This window comes from Cyanistes caeruleus, chromosome 30 (genome assembly GCF_971803275.1).
Source record: "Cyanistes caeruleus chromosome 30, bCyaCae1.hap1.1, whole genome shotgun sequence".
NCBI classification, from domain to species: Eukaryota; Metazoa; Chordata; class Aves; order Passeriformes; family Paridae; genus Cyanistes; species Cyanistes caeruleus.
The window spans coordinates 2,045,277-2,065,372 of NC_141730.1; the positions used below are offsets into that span (position 1 = coordinate 2,045,277).

Consider the following 20,096-nt stretch of genomic DNA (forward strand, 5'->3'; position numbering starts at 1 on the left):
TGTGACACCCACACACGTGTGTGACACAGCCGGACATGTGTGTGACACACCTGGACACGTGTGACACCCGGACACATGTGACACACCTGGACACGTGTGACACCCGGACACGTGTGTGACACCCACACACGTGTGTGACACAGCCGGACACGTGTGACACCCGGACATGTGTGTGACACAGCCGGACACGTGTGACACCTGGACACGTGTGACACCCGGACACATGTGACACACCTGGACACGTGTGACACAGCCGGACACGTGTGACACAGCCGGACACGTGTGTGACACAGCCGGACACATGTGACACCTGGACACGTGTGACACCCAGACATGTGTGTGACACAGCCGGACATGTGTGTGACACACCCGGACACGTGTGACACCTGGACACGTGTGACACCCCAAACAGACACGTGTGACCCCCCCGCCCCCCTTTCCTCCCGCCCCAGTTTTTCGGGGCCGGCGCCGCCCGCGCATCCGGCCCGGGGGGGCCGGGGGGGGCTCGGGGGGGGCTGGGGGGACCGGGGGTGCCGGGGGGGCCCGGGGGGGCCCGGGGGGACCCCGGGTTTGGGTTTGGGTTTGGGGGCGCTGACTCAGCCCCGCACCCCGAATTCCTCAGCCCCTGCCGGGAAGCGCCGCGGCGGGGCCGCTCCTGCCGGGAACCGGAGAGCGGAGGGCACCGGGGGCACCGGGGGCACCCACGGGGAGGGGGCACCGGGGACACCGGGGGTACCGGGGGTACCGGGAAACGGGGGCTCCTGGGAGTACCGGGAAAGCGGGGGCACCCCCGGGAACGGGGGAATCGGGAAATGCGGGCACCGGGGGAACCCACGGGAACCGGGAGGATCGGGAGGATCGGGGGCACCGGGGGCACCGGGGGAACCCACGGGAACCGGGAGGATCGGGGGCACCCACGGGAGCGGGGGCACCGGGGACACCGGGAAATGGGGGCTCCTGGGAGTACCGGGAAAGCGGGGGCACCCCCGGGGAATGGGAGAACCGGGGGCACCGGGGCCCCCACAGAACCGGGCGCTACCGGGGACACCGGGGACACCGGGCGCAGTCACCGCGCCGGGGACACCGGGAACGGGGGAAACTGGAGCTACCGGGGGTGCCCAGAGCAGCCGGGGGGAGCGGGGGCGCTGACAAAACCGGGGGGACCGGGGCACCCGCAGCGCCGGGGAACCGGCGGTACCGGGGCACCGAGAACACCGGGGCACCCGCAGCACCGGGGAACCGGCGGTACCGGCGGTACCGGGGCACCGAGAACACCGGGGAACTGCTGGTACCGGGACACCGGGGAACCGGCGGTACCGGGGCACCCGCAGCACCGGGGAACCGGCGGTACCGGGACTCCGAGAACACCGGGCAACTGCTGGTACCGGGAACACCGGGGAACCGGCGGTAATTCGGTACCGGGGAACCGGCTGTACTGGGGCACCGGGAACACCGCACCGGGGGCACCGGGGGGACCGGGAGCACTGGGGGAACTGGGGGTGCGGGAATCCCCACCGGTACCGGCGGCACCCACCGGGAGCGGCACCGGGACACTCCAGTAACGGACTGGGACACACCGGGACACACCGGGACACACCGGGACACACCGGGACACTCCAGTGAGGCACCGGGACACCCCCAGTCCCCCCAGTCCCCCCGCGGCTCTCACTGGGGCTCTCGCTGTCCCCAACCCCCGGGGACCCCCAGGACCCCCCCACAAAACCCGGCCCGGGCACCGCGACACGGGGGGGACACGGGGGGGACACGGGGGGACACGGGAGGGACACGGGGGGACACGGGGGGGACACGGGGGGGACACGGGGGGACACAGGAGGGGACACGGAGGGACACGGGGGGGACGGGGGGGGGACAGGAGGGGACACGGGGGGACACGGCGGGGACACGGGGGGGGACAGGAGGGGACACGGGGGGACACGGGGGGGACAGGAGGGGACACGGGGGGACACGGGGGGGACAGGAGGGGACACGGGGGGGACACGGGGGGGACACGGGGGGGACACGGGGGGACACGGGGGGACACGGAGGGGACACGGGGGGGACACGGAGGGGACGGGGGGGACAGGAGGGGACAGGAGGGGACAGGAGGGGACAGGAGGGGACACGGGGGGACACGGGGGGACACAGAGGGGACAGGAGGGGACAGGAGGGGACAGGAGGGTCCCCAGCACTCGGTGGCGCCCCCGCCTCGTTCCCCGGGGGGGCCGCGGGGGGTGGGGGTGGCGCGGTGCCACCTGCGCGTCCCCGCCGCTGTCACCGAGGGGTCCCCGGGGCCCCCCCGCAGCCACATCAAGGGAGGGACCCGCAGGTGCGCGGGGACAGCGGCACGGGGACACGCGGGGACAACGGGGACACGCGGGGACACGCGGGGACAGCGACACGCGGGGACAGCGGGGACACGCAGGGACAGCGGGACGGGGACACGCGGGGACAGCGGGGACACGCGGGGACAACGGGGACAGCGACACGCGGGGACAACGGGGACACGCAGGGACAGCGGGACGGGGACACGCGGGGACAACGGGGACACGCGGGGACACGCGGGGACAGCGGGACGGGGACACGCGGGGACAACGGGGACACGCGGGGACAGCGGGGACAGCGACACGCGGGGACAGCGGGGACAGCGGGGACACGCGGGGACAGCGGGACGGGGACACGCGGGGACACGCGGGAGTGTGACAGACACGGGGGTGTGACACACTCGGGAGTGTGACAGGAACCGGAGTGTGACACACGCGGGGAGGTGACACAGGTGTGACCCCTGACACGCGCGTGTGCAGCTCCCAACAGCCGTGTGCACCCTGAGACACACCCGGACACCCTGACACACGCGTGTGTGACCCGTGACACGTGTGTGACACACCCGGACACCCTGACACGCGCGTGTGACCTGTGACACGTGTGTGTGACCCGTGACAGGTGTGTGTGACCTGTGACACGTGTGTGACACACCCGCACACCCTGACACGCGCGTGTGACCTGTGACACGTGTGTGTGACCCGTGACACGCGTGTGACACACCCGCACACCCTGACACACGCGTGTGACCCGTGACACGTGTGTGTGACCTGTGACACGTGTGTGACACACCCGCACACCCTGACACACGCGTGTGACCTGTGACACGTGTGTGTGACCCGTGACAGGTGTGTGACACACAGGTACAGCCCGTGACACAGCTGTACACCCTGACACACGTGTGTGTGACCTGTGACACGCGTGTGACACACCCGCACACCCTGACACAAGCGTGTGCCCCCGCCCCTTGCACACCCGGCCCCGCTCACACCGGCCCAACACCCCCGCACCTCCCTCGCACACCTGGAGGTGCCGCTTGCACACTCACCCTCCACCTTGCACACTCACCCTCCCCCCTTGCACACTGACCCCCCCCTTGCACACTCACCCTCCCCCTTGCACACTCACCCTCCCCCCTTGCACACTCATCCTCCCCCTTGCACACTCACCCTCCACCTTGCACACTCACCCCCCCCCTTGCACACTCACCTCCCCCTTGCACACTCACCCTCCCCCCTTGCACACTCACCCCCCCCTTGCACACTCACCCTCCCCCCCTTGCACACTCATCCTCCCCCTTGCACACTCACCCCCCCCTTGCACACTCACCCTCCCCTTGCACACTCATCCTCCCCCTTGCACACTCACCCTCCCCTTGCACACTCACCCTCCCCCTTGCACACTCACCCTCCCCCCCTTGCACACTCACCCTCCCCCTTGCACACTCACCCTCCCCCCCTTGCACACTCACCCTCCCCCTTGCACACTCACCCTCCCCCCCTTGCACACTCACCCTCCCCCCTTGCACACTCACCCTCCCCCCTTGCACAATCACCCTCCCTCCCATCCCCCCTTGCACACTCACCCTCCCCCCCTTGCACACTCACCCCCCCATCCCCCCCTTGCACACTCACCCCCACCTTGCACACTCACCCCCACCTTGCACACTCACCCTCCCCCTTGCACACTCACCCTCCCTCCCATCCCCCCCCTTGCACACTCACCCCCCCATCCCCCCCTTGCACACTCACCCCCCACCTTGCACACTCACCCTCCCCCCTTGCACACTCACCCCCCTTGCACACTCACCCTCCCTCCCATCCCCCCCTTGCACACTCACCCCCCCCCCCTTGCACACGCGCGTGCCCCCGCACCTCTCATGGCTCCGGGTCCCTCCAGCCCCGGCCCGGGCGGGGCCCTTTAAGGGCGCGGGGCCCCCCCCTCCCCCCACCCGCCCCTCCCCCCCCAATCTCCCCGCCCCTCCCCCCCCACTCTCCCCTCCCCTCCCCCCCCAATCTCCCCGCCCCTCCCCCCCCAATCTCCCCGCCCCTCCCCCCCCCGGCATCCTGCCCCACCTCCCCCCCCCCAAAAACCGCGGGAAAGTTCCGAATCTCCCCCGCAGGGAAACTGAGGCACGGAGGGGTTTGGGGGAGGGGGGGGAGCCCCCAGATCCTCCCGGTCCCCCCCAGCGGGAGCTCCGGGCTCAGTTTTGGGGGGCGGGACCCCCACAAACCCCCCCAAGGTCCCAATGGGGGTGTCCCCACTCAGCCCCCCCCGCGGTCCCCTGTCCCCCCCTTGGGGACCCCGCGGTGGCAGCGGGGGGGACACGGGGGGGACACGGGGGGGACACGGGGGGGACACGGGGGGACCCACCCGACACCCCCCGGACCCCAAAGTGACACGAGGGACACGAGGGGTGGTGGCAGCGGCTCTGATGGACACGGGGGGACACAGAGGGGTCACCCAGGGGTGACTGAAGTAGATCCAGGGGGACACGGAGGTCACCGAGGGTGACACAGGTGACACAGGTGACACAGGTGACACACAGTGACACACAGTGACACACAGTGACACACAGGTCACAGACGGGTGACACTGGTGACACACAGGTGACACAGGTGACAGTCACAGGTGTCACAGGTGTCACAGGTGACACACAGGTGACACACAGGTGACACACAGTGACACACAGGTCACAGACAGGTGTCACTGGTGACACACAGGTGACACAGGTGACAGTCACAGGTGTCACAGGTGTCACAGGTGACACACAGGTGACACACAGGTGACACACAGTGACACACAGGTCACAGACAGGTGTCACTGGTGACACACAGGTGACATAGGTGACAGTCACAGGTGTCACAGGTGACACACAGGTGACACACAGGTGACACAGGTGACACACAGGTGACACACAGTGACACACAGGTCACAGACGGGTGTCGCAGGTGACACACAGGTGACACAGGTGACAGTCACAGGTCACTGTCCCCGCCCCGCCTTGGGAAGGTCCTGCTGGATGAAGAGCCCTGGGGACAGAGGGGACACCTCAGGTGGGGACCCCGGTGTCCCCAAGCGTGTCCCCAGCCCCCTGAGATTGTCCCCAGTGTCCTCAGACTGTCCCCAGCCCCCCGGGATGTCCCCAGCCCTGTCCCCTGTCCCCTCACCCTGGCATGCAGCGTGTCCCCGGTGTCCCCAGCCCCCCCCGGTGTCCCCATTGTCCCCAGCCCCCCCTGGTGTCCCTGGTGTCCCCTCACCGGTGGCCCTGGCGTGCAGCGTGTCCCCGGTGACCCCAGCCCCCCCCCGGTGTCCCCGGTGTCCCCAGCCCCCCCCTGGTGTCCCCGGTGTCCCCTCACCGGTGGCCCTGGCGTGCAGCGTGTCCCCATTGTCCCCAGCCCCCCCCGGTGTCCCCGGTGTCCCCGGTGTCCCCTCACCGGTGGCCCTGGCGTGCAGCGTGTCCCCATTGTCCCCAGCCCCCCCTGGTGTCCCTGATGTCCCCAGCCCCCCCTGGTGTCCCCATTGTCCCCAGCCCCCCGGTGTCCCCGGTGTCCCCGGTGTCCCCTCACCGGTGGCCCTGGCGTGCAGCGTGTCCCCCTCGGCGTCCCTCAGGTCACAGCCCAGGAAGAGCTTCCGGCCCTCGCGGCGCTCCAGGAACGCGTCCAGGAGCAGCACCGAGCGCAGGGGGACAGGCCTGGGGACATCGGGGACATCGGGGACATCGGGGACATTGGGGACAGCCCTGTCACCTCCAGCAGCAGCACCGAGCGCAGGGGGACAGGCCTGGGGACATCGGGGACATCGGGGACATCGGGGACATTGGGGACAGCCCTGTCACCTCCAGCAGCAGCACCGAGCGCAGGGGGACAGGCCTGGGGACATTGGGGACATTGGGGACATCGGGGACATCGGGGACATTGGGGACATTGGGGACAGCCCTGTCACCTCCAGGAGCAGCACCGAGCGCAGGGGGACAGGCCTGGGGACATTGGGGACATTGGGGACATCGGGGACATCGGGGACATTGGGGACATTGGGGACAGCCCTGTCACCTCCAGGAGCAGCACCGAGCGCAGGGGGACAGGCCTGGGGACATTGGGGACATTGGGGACATTGGGGACAGCCCTGTCACCTCCAGGAGCAGCGCCGAGCGCAGGGGGACAGGCCTGGGGACATCGGAGACATTGGGGACATCGGGGACATTGGGGACAGCCCTGTCACCTCCAGCAGCAGCACCGAGCGCAGGGGGACAGGCCTGGGGACATTGGGGACATTGGGGACATTGGGGACAGCCCTGTCACCTCCAGGAGCAGCACCGAGCGCAGGGGGACAGGCCTGGGGACATTGGGGACACACAGTGACACCGGGGCCTGGTCACTGCCATGGCCCCCTGGGTCCTCCCCGGTCACCTCAGTGTCCCTTTGTGTCCCCTCCCCGGTCCCCCAGTGCCACCCTGGTCACCCCCATGTCCCTCTCATGCCCCCTCCCGGTCACCCCGGTGTCCCCTGGTCCCTCCGGTGTCACCCCAGGTGTGTGTCCCCTCCCCTGGGGACACTCACGCCACCCTTGGGGACATTTAAGACACCCTTGGGGACACCCCTGAGCTCTGAGGACATTCAGACCCTTCTTGGGGACACCCTGAGAGCCCCTGGGGACACCCCGACCTTGGGGACACCCTGAGAGCCCTTGGGGACACCCTGACCTTGGGGACACGGGGACAGTGCCACTCACGCCACGTAGTCGATGCTGAGGGTGGCTGTCACCACCCGCCCGGCCAGAGCCAGCGCCAGCGTCCCCAGGGAGGTGTCGATGAGGGTGGCGATGGCACCGCCGTGGGTCAGCCTGGGGACAGTGGGGACAGCGGGGACATTGGGGACATTGGGGATACTGGTGACATTGGGGACACCAGGGGACATTGGGGTTGTCGTGACAGGGGTGTCACAGAGGTGACAGCAGGTGACAGGGGTGTCACCATGGGTGCCCCTCCAGGAAGGGCCTGGGCTGGCACAGGTGACAGGAGGTGACAGTGGGTGACGGTGGGTGACAATAAGTGACAATGGGTGACAGGAGGTGACAATAGGTGACAGGGGGTGACAGTGTGTGTCACTCACCCCGGGTGTCCCTCCAGGAAGGGCACGGGGTGGCAGAGGTGACAATGGGTGACAATGGGTGACAATGGGTGACAGTGGGTGACAGGAGGTGACAATGGGTGACAGGAGGTGACAGGAGGTGACAATGGGTGACAGTGGGTGACAATGGGTGACAGGAGGTGACAATGGGTGACAATGGGTGACAGGGGATGACAGGAGGTGACAGGAGGTGACAATAGGTGACAATAGGTGACAATGTGTGTCACTCACCCCGGGTGTCCCTCCAGGAAGGGCCCGGGCTGGCAGAGGTGACAGGAGGTGACAATGGGTGACAGGAGGTGACAATGGGTGACAGGGGATGACAGGAGGTGACAGTGGGTGACAATGGGTGACAGTGGGTGACAGGAGGTGACAATGGGTGACAATAGGTGACAGGAGGTGACAGTGTGTGTCACTCACCCCGGGTGTCCCTCCAGGAAGGGCCCAGGCTGGCAGAGGTGACAGTGGGTGACAGTGGGTGACAGTGGGTGACAGGGGATGACAGGAGGTGACAATGGGTGACAATAGGTGACAATGGGTGACAGTGTGTGTCACTCACCCCGGGTGTCCCTCCAGGAAGGGCCCGGGCTGGCAGAGGCAGCGCAGGCGGCGCTCGGGGACACTGAGGAACATGGCGAACTCAAAGCCGTCCCCGTCCCCCTCGATGGCCCTCGGGAACAGCCGCGTGTCACCGTCACCGTCACTGTCACCGTCACCGTCACCGGCCAGCCCCGGCACCTCTGCGGGGACAGCGCTGTCACCGGGCTGGGGACACCGGGGACACAGCGGGGGCTTTGGGGACACCGGGGACACAGCAGGGGGGGACAGGGGCTTTGGGGACACTGGGGACACAGCAGGGGGGGACAGGGGCTTTGGGGACACTGGGGACACAGCAGGGGGGGACAGAGGCTTTGGGGACACTGGGGACAAACCAAGGACGGGCTCCAGGGGATTTGGGGACACGCCGGGAGGGACATGGGGACACCGAGGTGACAGGGCTGGGGACACAGCAGGGACATGGGGACAGGGGGGTCACCGGGGACTGGGGACACCCACGGGGACACCGCAGTGGCAGCGCCTTGGGGACCCTGGCAGGACACCCAGGACACGGTGACAGGAGTTTGGGGACATCTGGGGACACCGGGGACCCAGCAGGGAGGCGGTGGCGGGGTTTGGGGACATTGGGGACACAGGTGACACTGGGGATATTGGGGATACAGGTGAGATGGGTGACAGGTGACACAGGTGACACAGGTGACACACAGGTGACACAGGTGACATGGGTGACAGGTGACACAGAAATGACACTCAGGTGACCCTCAGGTGAGCCAGGTGACACACAGGTGACACAGGTGACACAATTGACCTAGGTGACACAGAGGTGACCCTCAGGTGACGTGGGTGACAGGTGACACAGGTGACACACAGGTAGCACAGGTGACATGGGTGACAGGTGACACAGAAATGACACTCAGGTGACCCTCAGGTGACCCAGGTGACACACAGGTGACACAGGTGACAGGTGACACAATTGACCTAGGTGACACAGAGGTGACCCTCAGGTGACACAGAGGTGACCCTCAGGTGACGTGGGTGACAGGTGACACAGGTGACACACAGGTAGCACAGGTGACACTCAGATGACAGGTGACACAGAGGTGACACAGGTGACACAGGTGACATTCAGGTGGTGCGGGTGACACTCAGGTGACACACAGGTGACAGGTGACACACAGGTGACAGGTGACCTCCAGGTGACACTCAGGTGACCCAGGTGACCCCCAGGTGATGCAGGTGACCCCCAGGTGACACTCAGGTGACACTTAGGTGACAAAGGTGACCCCCAGGTGACCCCCAGATGACCCAGGTGACCCCCAGGTGACCCCCATGTGAGGCAGGTGATCCCCAGGTGACCCCCAGGTGACCCCGGTGACCCCCAGGTGACCCCCAGGTGACCCCCAGGTGACCCAGGTGACCCCGGTGACCCCCAGGTGACCCCCAGGTGACCCAGGTGACCCCCAGGTGACCCCCAGGTGACCCAGGTGAGGCAGGTGACCCCCAGGTGACCCCCAGGTGACCCCAGTGACCCCGGTGACCCTCGTGTGACGCACGCGTGCCGTGCAGCCGTGCGCGGCGGAAGGACGGCAGCCGTGTCCAGCCGCGGGCGGTGGCCGTGGCCAGCAGGTGACCGTAGTGCCACCGCATGCGCTCGCTCCAGCCGGGGTTGGGGACAGCCAGGTCCCGGGGGGGGGGACACGGCCGGTGACAGCGCCGCGCCCCGGGGACGGCGGGCAGGGCCCGGGGCAGCGCCAGGCGGGGCAGCATGGCCGCGGGGACACCTGCGGGGACGGGCCGTGACGTCACGCCGCTCGGTGACGTCACCGCCGGCGTCACGCGCGGGTAATGACGTCACCGGCGCGGTCGCACCTGGAGCGCGGTGGCGCCGAGGACGTCGCGCGCGGTCGGTGACGTCACCGGCGATGTGGCGGGCGGTTGGCGAGGTCACGGGTGACGTCACACCTGGGGTAATTGGTGATGTCACACGTGGCTGGTGAGGTCACCGCTGACGTCACAGCCGCTCAGTGACGCCGGCTTTGATGTCACACCCGCCGGTGACGTCACGAGCGCTGTCGCAGCGGCCCCCGCCACGCTGCTCGTGACGTCACCTGTCACCCCCACCCCCAGCCAATGTCACCCCCGAGCCCGTGTCCCCCCCGGCGCCTTTGTCCCCCCGTGTCCCTCTCATGTCCCCCCGTGTCCCCCCGTGTCCCACTCATGTCCCCCCGTGTCCCCCCTGTCTCCCCTCCCCGTGTCCCCCTCATGTCCCCCCGTCCCCCCGTGTCCCCCCGTGTCCCCTCCCGTGTCCCCCTCATGTCCCCCCGTCCCCCAGTGTCCCCTCCCGTGCCCCCCCCGTCCCCCCGTGTCCCCTCCTGTCCCCTGTGTCCCCTCCCGTGTCCCCTCCCGTGTCACCCCCCCGGGTCCCCCCGCTCTGCCCGCACCCGCGCGCGCCCAGGCCCCGCCCACCACCGTGACGTCACGGGGCTTCCGGGGCTTCCCCGCTTCCGGGGGCGGGGCCTGAGGGGCCGGAACGGAGCCCTGTGGAACCCCTATGGAACCCCTATGGAATCCTCTAGAACCCTATGTAACCCTATGGAATCCTCTAGAACCCCTATGGAACCCTATGGAACCCTCTAGAACCCCATGGAACCCCTATAGAACCCTATGGAATCCTCTAGAACCCTATGTAACCCTATGGAACCCTATGGAATCCTCTAGAACCCCATAGAACCCCTATGGAACCCTATGGAATCCTCTAGAACCCTATGGAATGCTCTAGAACCCCATAGAACCCCATGGAACCCCTATGGAACCCTATGGAATCCTCTAGAACCCCACAGAGCTCCCCCATAGCCCCAAACGGCCCCGAGTGTCCCCAGAGGGACCCCGGGGGGACCTGAAGGGCTCGGGGACCCCAAAAGCACCCCAGAGACCCCAAAGGGACCCCAAAGGGACCCAAAGGGACCCCAGAGACCCCAAAGGGACCCCAAAAGCACCCCAGAGACCCCAAAGGGACCCCAAAGGGACCCCAGAGACCCCAAAGGGACCCCAAAAGCACCCCAGAGACCCCAAAGGGACCCAAAGGGACCCCAGAGACCCCAAAGGGACCCCAAAGGGACCCCAAAGGGACCCCAGAGACCCCAAAGGGACCCAAAGGGACCCCAGAGACCCCAAAGGGACCCAAAGGGACCCCAAAGGACCCCAAATGGACCCCAAAGGGACCCCAGAGACCCCAAAGGGCCCCAAAGGGACCCCAAAAATATCCCAGAGACCCCAAAGGGACCCCAAAGGGACCCCAAAGGGACCCCAGAGACCCCAAAGGGACCACAAAGGGACCCCAAAGGGACCCCAAAAAGATCCCAGAGACCCCAAAGGGACCCCAGAGACCCCAAAGGGACCCCAAAAATATCCCAGAGACCCCAAAGGGACCCCAAAGGGACCCCAGAGACCCCAAAGGGACCCAAAGGGACCCCAAAGGGACCCAAATGGACCCCAAAGGGACCCCAAAAAGATCCCAGAGACCCCAAAGGGACCCCAAAGGGACCCAAAGGGACCCCAGAGACCCCAAAGGGACCCCAAAGGGACCCCAAAGGGACCCCAGGAACAGAGAGCCGCGGTTTCATACAAAAGCCCTTTATTGGGGACCCAGGGCAGCACCCCAGGGCGGGGGCACCCCCTGAGGGGAGCTTGGGGGGCTCCTCCGGGTGGGTGGGGGGCACCCGTGGGTGTGGGGGGGGTCTCAATCCCCCCGGGGGGGGCTCAGAACCACAAGGGGGAAATCGAGGCACAGGTTTGGGGTTGGGACGGGATCCGAGGTGGGTTTGGGGTGGCACCCCTGGATGGGTGGGGGGCACCCCTGGGTGGGTGGGGGGCACCCTGGGGTGGGTGGGGGGGTCTCAATCCCCCCAGGGGGGGCTCAGGGGTTCAGGAAGAGGGGTCAGAACCCCAAGGCAGAGGGATCGGGGCACATTTAGGATTTTGGATTTAGGATTTGGGGACAGGATCCAAGGCGGGTTTGGGGTGAAGCTTGGATGGGTGGGGGGCACCCCTGGATGGGTGGGGGGGCACCCCTGGATGGGGAGGGGGTCTCAATCCCCCTAGGGGGGGTTCAGGAGCTCAAGAGGAGGGGTCAGAACCCCAAGGCAGAGGGATTGGGGCACATTTAGGATTTGGGGACAGGATCCGAGGCAGGTTTGGGGTGAAGCTGGGGTGGGTGGGGGGCACCCCTGGGTGCATGGGGGGCTCCCCGGGGTGGGTGGGGGCTCCCCGGGGGGGTCCCGGGGGTCCCTCAGCGGCGGCCGCGCTGTTTCATGTGCAGCACGAAGTAGTCGTTGCAGGCGATGGTCAGCCCGGCCACCAGCGAGAAGAAGCCCTGGAAGCCAACGCGGCCATCGCGGCTCTGCTCCACATCCCGCAGGATCCGCTCCAGCGCCTGCGGGTCCCGCTGGTTCTGGGGGAAAACACCGCGAAAAAGGGTCAGAGATCCCAAATGGGAACGGGGCCAGATCCCACACGGGAACGGGGTCAGATCCCACACGGGAACGGGGTCAGATCCCACACGGGAACGGGGTCAGATCCCACACGGGAACGGGGTCAGATCCCAAATGGGAACGGGGTCAGATCCCACACGGGAATGGGGTCAGATCCCAAATGGGAACGGGGTCAGAGATCCCAAATGGGAACGGGGTCAGATCCCACACGGGAACGGGGTCAGATCCCACACGGGAACGGGGTCAGATCCCAAATGGGAACGGGGTCAGATCCCACATGGGAACGGGGTCAGATCCCACATGGGAATGGGGTCAGATCCCACATGGGAACGGGGCCAGATCCCACACGGGAACGGGGTCAGATCCCACACGGGAACGGGGTCAGATCCCAAATGGGAACGGGGTCAGATCCCACACGGGAACGGGGTCAGATCCCACATGGGAACGGGGTCAGATCCCAAATGGGAACGGGGTCAGATCCCACATGGGAACGGGGCCAGATCCCACACGGGAACGGGGTCAGATCCCACACGGGAACGGGGTCAGATCCCAAATGGGAACGGGGTCAGATCCCACACGGGAACGGGGTCAGATCCCACATGGGAACGGGGTCAGATCCCAAATGGGAACGGGGTCAGATCCCACATGGGAACGGGGTCAGATCCCCCATGGGAACGGGGTCAGATCCCACACGGGAACGGGGTCAGATCCCAAATGGGAACGGGGTCAGATCCCACACGGGAACGGGGTCAGATCCCACACGGGAACGGGGCCAGATCCCACACGGGAACGGGGTCAGATCCCACACGGGAACGGGGTCAGAGATCCCACACGGGAACGGGGTCAGATCCCCCATGGGAACGGGGTCAGATCCCACATGGGAACGGGGTCAGATCCCACACGGGAACGGGGTCAGATCCCAAATGGGAACGGGGTCAGATCCCACATGGGAACGGGGTCAGAGATCCCAAACGGGAACGGGGTCAGATCCCACACGGGAACGGGGTCAGATCCCCCATGGGAACGGGGTCAGATCCCAAATGGGAACGGGGTCAGAGATCCCAAACGGGAACGGGGTCAGATCCCACACGGGAACGGGGTCAGAGATCCCACACGGGAACGGGGTCAGATCCCACACAGGAACGGGGTCAGATCCCCCATGGGAACGGGGTCAGATCCCCCATGGGAACGGGGTCAGATCCCAAATGGGAACGGGGTCAGATCCCACACGGGAACGGGGTCAGATCCCTAACGGGAACGGGGTCAGATCCCAAATGGGAACGGGGTCAGATCCCACATGGGAACGGGGTCAGATCCCACATGGGAACGGGGTCAGATCCCAAATGGGAACGGGGTCAGATCCCACATGGGAACGGGGTCAGATCCCAAATGGGAACGGGGTCAGATCCCCCATGGGAACGGGGTCAGAACCCACATGGGAACGGGGTCAGATCCCACATGGGAACGGGGTCAGATCCCACATGGGAACGGGGTCAGATCCCAAATGGGAACGGGGTCAGATCCCACACGGGAACGGGGTCAGATCCCAAACGGGAACGGGGTCAGATCCCAAATGGGAACGGGGTCAGATCCCACATGGGAACGGGGTCAGATCCCAAATGGGAACGGGGTCAGATCCCCCATGGGAACGGGGTCAGATCCCAAATGGGAACGGGGTCAGATCCCCCATGGGAACGGGGTCAGATCCCAAATGGGAACGGGGTCAGATCCCCCATGGGAACGGGGTCAGATCCCACATGGGAACGGGGTCAGATCCCCCATGGGAACGGGGTCAGATCCCAAATGGGAACGGGGTCAGATCCCCCATGGGAACGGGGTCAGAGATCCCACACGGGAACGGGGTCAGATCCCCCATGGGAACGGGGTCAGATCCCAAATGGGAACGGGGTCAGATCCCACACGGGAATGGGGTCAGATCCCACACGGGAATGGGGTCAGATCCCAAATGGGAATGGGGTCAGATCCCACACGGGAACGGGGTCAGATCCCACACGGGAACGGGGTCAGATCCCATGCAGGAATGGGGTCAGATCCCACACGGGAACGGGGTCAGAGATCCCACACGGGAATGGGGTCAGATCCCCCATGGGAACGGGGTCACATCCCCCATGGGAACGGGGTCAGATCCCCCATGGGATCGGGGTCAGATCCCCCATGGGAACGGGGTCAGATCCCACACGGGAATGGGGTCAGATCCCAAATGGGAACGGGGTCAGATCCCAAATAGGAACGGGGGAAAGGGAATGGGGGGATCATCGTCCCCTGGTCCCAGGGTTTTATAGGGGCTGATCCCGGGGCACTGTGGGGTTCTGTCCCAGGGTTCTATGGGATCTAATCCCAGGGTTCTATAGAGTTTGATCCTAGGGTTTATGGGATCCCATCCCAAGGTTTATGGGGTCTGATTCTGGGGTTCTATAGGATTTGATCCCAAGGTTAATGGAATCTGATCCGGGGATTTTATGGGATCCAATCCTGGGCTTTATGGGATCCCATCCCCAGTTTTATGGGGTGTGATCCCAGGGTTTACGGGCTCTGATCCGGGGTTCTGTAGGATTTGATCTCCGGGTTTGTGGGATCTGACCCCAGAGTTTTATGGGAGCCAACCCCAGGGTTCTATTGGGTCTGATCCCAAGGTTTATGGGATCAGATCCTGGGGTTCTCCAGCTCCTCCTGTCCCTCCCATCCCCTCCGCCGCGCCCACCTCGAGGAATCCCGGGAATTCCTTGTCCATGAGCGCCCGCAGGTCCTCCTTGGCCAGGTGCTCCTTGTCCCCTGCGTACTTGTGGAAGGTGAACATCAGCGTCTCCATGGCGTGCTCCAGCTGCGACGGCATCCTGGGTCCTGCAGTGCCCAAATTCCTGCTGGGAAGCACAAATTCCCCATGGGAAACCCCAGTTCCCAGTGGGAACATCAAAAATCCCAGTGGGAACATCAAAAATCCCAAAATCCCAATGGGAACATCAAAAATCCCAATGGGAACATCAAACATCCCAGTGGGAACATCAAAAATCCCAATGGGAAACCCCAATTCCCAATGGGACCCTCAAAAATCCCAATGGGAACATCAAACATCCCAGTGGGAACATCAAACATCCCAGTGGGAACATCAAACATCCCAATGGGAACCTCAAAAATCCCAGTGGGAACCTCAAAAATCCCAATGGGAACATCAAAAATCCCAATGGGAACCTCAAAAATCCCAATGGGAACCTCAAAAATCCTGGTGGGAACATCAAAAATCCCAATGGGAACATCAAAAAATCCCAGTTGGAACCTCAAAAATCCCAATGGGAACATCAAAAATCCCAATGGGAAACTCCAATTCCCAGTGGGAACCTCAAAAATCCCAATGGGAACCTCAAAAATCCCGATGGGAGCATCAAAAATCCCAATGGGAAACCCCAATTCCCAGTGGGAACCTCAAAAATCCCAATGGGAACATCAAAAATCCCAATGGGACCCTCAAAAATCCCAATGGGACCCTCAAAAATCCCAATGGGAAACTCCAATTCCCAGTGGGAACCTCAAAAATCCCAATGGGAACCTCAAAAATCCCAATGGGAACATCAAAAATCCCAATGGGACCCTCAAAAATCCCAGTGGGAACATCAAACATCCCAATGGGAAACCCCAATTCCCAATGGGACCCTCAAAAATCCCAATGGGAGCATCAAAAATCCCAATGGGAAACCCCAATTCCCAGTAGGAACCTCAAAAATCCCAGTGGGAACATCAAAAATCCCAAAATCCCAATGGGAACATCAAAAATCCCAATGGGACCCTCAAAAATCCCAATGGGAACATCAAAAAATCCCAGTTGGAACCTCAAAAATCCTGGTGGGAACATCAAAAATCCCAATGGGAAACCCCAATTCCCAGTGGGACCCTCAAAAATCCCAATGGGAACCTCAAAAAATCCCAATGGGAACATCAAAAATCCCAATGGGAGCATCAAAAATCCCAATGGGAAACCCCAATTCCCAATGGGACCCTCAAAAATCCCAATGGGAACATCAAAAATCCCAATGGGAACATCAAAAATCCCAATGGGAAACCCCAATTCCTAATGAGAAACCCAAAATTCCCAATAGGAAAGGCAAAATTCCTGATGGGAACCCCAAAATTCCCGATGGGAACCCCAAAATTCCCAATGGGAACCCCAAAATTTCCCTCAGGAACTCCAAATTTCTGACTGGGAATCCCAAATTCCCACTGAGAACCCCAAAATTTTTCCCCAGGAACTTCAAATTTCCCAATGGGAACATCAAAATTCCCCCTGGGGACCCCAAATTTCCCCCCAGAAACCTCAAAATTCTGCCTGGAAACCCCAAAATTACGACTGGGAACTCCCAAATTCCACTGGGACCCCCCAAATTCATCCTGGGAACCCCAACATTCCCTCCTGGACACCCTAAATTCTCTCTTGGATCCCCAAAATTCCTCCTGGACCCCCAAAATTCCCTCCTGGGACCCCCAAAATTCCTCCTGGACCCCCAAAATTCCCTCCTGGGACCCCCAAAATTCCCTCTTGCATCCCTCAAACTCCTCCTGGACCCCCCAAATTCCCTCCTGGACGTCCCAAACTCCTCCTGGATCCCCCCAAATTCCCTCCTGTGACTCCCAAAATTCCTCCTGGGATCCCCAAAATTCCTCCTGGACCCCCAAAATATCTCCTGGAGCCCCAAAATTCCCTCCTGGGATCCCCAAAATTCCTCCTGGACCCCCAAAATATCTCCTGGAGCCCCAAAATTTCCTCCTGGGATCCCCAACATTCCTCCTGGACCCCCAAAATTCCCTCCTGCATCCCTCAAACTCCTCCTGGATGCCCAAAATTTCCTCCTTCATCCCTCAAACTCCTCCTGGACGTCCCAAACTCCTCCTGGATCCCCCCAAATTCCCTCCTGTGACTCCCAAAATTCCTCCTGGACCCCCAAAATATCGCCTGGAGCCCCAAAATTCCTCCTGGAGCCCCAAAATTCTCTCCTGGGACTCCCAAAATTCCTCCCAAACCCCCAAAATTCCCTCCTGCATCCCTCAAACTCCTCCTGGACATCCCAAACTCCTCCTGGGCCCCCCCAAATTCCCTCCTGTGACTCCCAAAATTCCTCCTGGAGCCCCAGAATTCCTCCTGGAGCCCCAAAATATCTCCTGGAGCCACAAAATTCCTCCTGGACCCCCAAAATTCCTCCTGGACCCCCAAAATATCTCCTGGAGCCCCAAAATTCCCTCCTGGACCCCCCCAAATTCCCTCCTGTGACTCCCAAAATTCCTCCTGGAGCCCCAAAATTCCCTCCCGGATCCCCCAAATCCCCTCCAGGACCGCCCAAATCCCCCCCGCGCCGCGCCGCGGATTCCAGAGCCGTTGGATTTCCCAGGAATGTCCGGGAATGCTCCGGGTGTGACTCAGCGCGGGGGGGACAGGAGGGGGACACGTCCCGAGGGTGTGGCCGCTGTCCCCCCCCCGCTTTGGGGACACCCCGGTGACTCACGGGGGGGGGCGGTCCCGTAGCCCCTCCCCAAGGGGGCCCTGCCTCAGTTTCCCCCATCCCTCCCCCCCCTAAAAAAACCGAAAAAAAGGAGGAAACTCCCCCAAAAGTGACCGCCGGAAAAAGGGGAACCGCCCCAAAAAACGGGAAACCGCCCCAAAAAGGGAAAAAGCCCGCCCCAAAAGGAGAATCCCAAAAATAAGAGGGATCCCCGAAAAAAGGAGGAACTCACAAAATGATCCCCCCCCCCAAAAAAAAGGGGGAACCCCCCCAAAAGCGACCGCAAGAAAAGGGGGGCACACCCAAGAAAGGAGATTCCCCCCCAAAAAAAGGAGGAACCGTCAGCAAAAGTAACCCCAAAGGAAAAGGGAACCGCCCCAAAAAGGGGGAACCCCCAAAAAAAGGAGGAACCGCCCCAAAAGTGAATTTCCGCAAAGGGTGGGACCCCCCCCAAAAGGGGGTTTGGGGTTAAGAGCCCCCCAAAGTGCGGGACAGGGATGGGGTGCCCCAAAGTGATGCTCAAGATTCCTCCCCGCCAAAATCGGGGTGCGAGATCGGGGTCCCCAAATTTGGGGTCAGGATTGATCCTCCCCAAAACGGGGTTTGGCATAGAGACCCCCCCCAAAATCGGGGTGCGGGACGGAGCCCCCCTAAAGTGGGCTGAAGGATTGAGCCCCCCCAAAAAAGGGCACCGAGATGGGGTTCCCCGGGAGAGGGGCAGGGCAGGGGTCCCCAAAAAGGGGATTTAGGGATGGGGTTCGCCCTTTTTGGGGTGCAGGAGTGACCCTCCCCATTCCCGGGGCTGGGCGGGGGTCCCCCAAAGGGGGATTTAGGGATGGGATCCCCCCGGTTTTGGGGTGCAGAAGCGATCCCCCATCAGAACAGTGACCCTCTCCGTTCTCGGGGTCGTCAGGGGGTGCCCCAAAAGGGGGTTTAGGGATGGGGTCCCCCCTTTTTGGGGTGCAGGAGTGACCCTCCCCGTTCCCGGGGCTGAGCGGGGTCCCCCCAAAAGGGGGATTTAGGGATGGGGTCCCCCCGGTTTAGGGGTGCAGAAGCGATCCCCCATCAGAACAGAGTGACCCTCCCCGTTCCCGGGGCTGGGCGGGGGTCCCCCAAAAGGGGGTTTAGGGATGGGGTTCCCCGGTTTTGGGGGTGCAGGAGTGACCCCGGTTCCGGGGTGCGGCACGCACTCACCGTGCGGGGCTGCGCTCGGTGCCGGTGTCGGTGCGGGCAGTGCCGGTGGTGCCGGTGCCGGTGTCGGTGCGGGCAGTGCCGGTGCCGGTGCCGGTGCCGGTGTCGGTGCGGGCAGTGCCGGTGGTGGCGGTGTCGGTGCGGGCAGTGGCGGGGCGCGGCCCGGCCCGGGATAGGCACGGCGGGGGCGGGCCGGACCGGGGGGCGCGGGGGGAGGCTCGGGGCGGCCACCGTGACTCACCGGGACCGCCCGGACACCGCCCGGGCACCGCGCCCCGCCCCGGGACTGCATCCCCCCGCAACACCGGCACCGGACCGGGACACCCGGGACACCCCCGGGACCCTCCGGACACCGGGGACCCCCCGGAAAGCGCCGGTAACCCCGGGGAACCCTCCCGTGTCCCCTCACGGGACACCGGCGACACTCCGGACACCGGGGACCCCGCCCAAGAGCCCCGGTTCTATTCCGGGACCCCCTCCCGGCTCCCCCTTTCCGTTCCCGAGTGACCCCCCCGGACATGGGGACACCCCCAGACCCCCCCGTTGTGCTCCGTGTCCCCTCCGTGTCCCCTCCGTGTCCCCTCGGTCCATCCCGGGACCCCCCCCCCGGACACCGGGACCCCCCCCCCCCCGCAGGGCCCGGCGCCGCGGCGGCGCGTGCCGCGTTAATGACACTAATTACAATTACAATCACTAATTGGGTGTGGGGCCCCGCGGGCAGCGAACAGCGAACGGGGGGGGGGGAGGGGGGGGACACACCCAGGTCACCCCCCCCGTGTCCCCTCCCCGCCCTGGCGCTGCCTCAGTTTCCCCCGGAGCCAGGCAGGGGCAAAGGTGACGCTTTGGGGGGAGGGGAGGGGACACGCGCGGGCAATGGGGGCACAGGGGGTGGCACCGACCCC

The 20,096-nt window shown here is 64.3% G+C and overlaps 2 protein-coding genes across 9 annotated transcripts; both read right to left on the reverse strand.

Annotated features, from left to right (window-relative positions):
* Positions 1–4,736: 4,736 nt before the first annotated feature.
* On the reverse strand, positions 4,737–10,500 carry LOC111943895 (acyl-coenzyme A thioesterase THEM4-like). Of its 3 annotated transcripts, XM_086866369.1 has the most exons (7): positions 10,448–10,500; positions 9,876–9,968; positions 9,560–9,787; positions 8,008–8,188; positions 7,051–7,161; positions 5,889–6,013; positions 4,737–5,351 (listed from the first exon to the last, which is right to left on the reverse strand). In XM_086866369.1, the coding sequence occupies exons 3-7, from the start codon at positions 9,771–9,773 to the stop codon at positions 5,305–5,307; spliced, it is 678 nt and encodes a 225-aa protein (XP_086722495.1). In that variant the 5' UTR covers positions 9,774–9,787; positions 9,876–9,968; positions 10,448–10,500; the 3' UTR covers positions 4,737–5,304. The 3 variants fall into 3 exon arrangements, with proteins under 3 accessions (XP_086722495.1, XP_086722497.1, XP_086722496.1); XM_086866371.1 differs by lacking the exons at positions 5,889–6,013; positions 10,448–10,500 and having other exon boundaries at positions 9,876–10,139; XM_086866370.1 differs by lacking the exons at positions 4,737–5,351; positions 5,889–6,013; positions 10,448–10,500 and adding an exon at positions 6,509–6,654 and having other exon boundaries at positions 9,876–10,140.
* A 1,123-nt stretch (positions 10,501–11,623) lies between these two features.
* S100A10 (S100 calcium binding protein A10) lies at positions 11,624–19,660 on the reverse strand. Of its 6 annotated transcripts, none has more exons than XM_086866380.1 (4): positions 19,283–19,660; positions 19,198–19,213; positions 15,219–15,375; positions 11,624–12,456 (listed from the first exon to the last, which is right to left on the reverse strand). In XM_086866380.1, exons 3-4 carry the CDS (start codon positions 15,348–15,350, stop codon positions 12,295–12,297), a joined length of 294 nt encoding a protein of 97 aa, XP_086722506.1. In that variant the 5' UTR covers positions 15,351–15,375; positions 19,198–19,213; positions 19,283–19,660; the 3' UTR covers positions 11,624–12,294. The 6 variants fall into 6 exon arrangements, with proteins under 6 accessions (XP_086722506.1, XP_086722504.1, XP_086722505.1 ...); XM_086866378.1 differs by having other exon boundaries at positions 19,198–19,214; positions 19,245–19,660; XM_086866379.1 differs by having other exon boundaries at positions 15,219–15,378; positions 19,198–19,214; positions 19,245–19,660.
* Between the last annotated feature and the right edge of the window lie 436 nt (positions 19,661–20,096).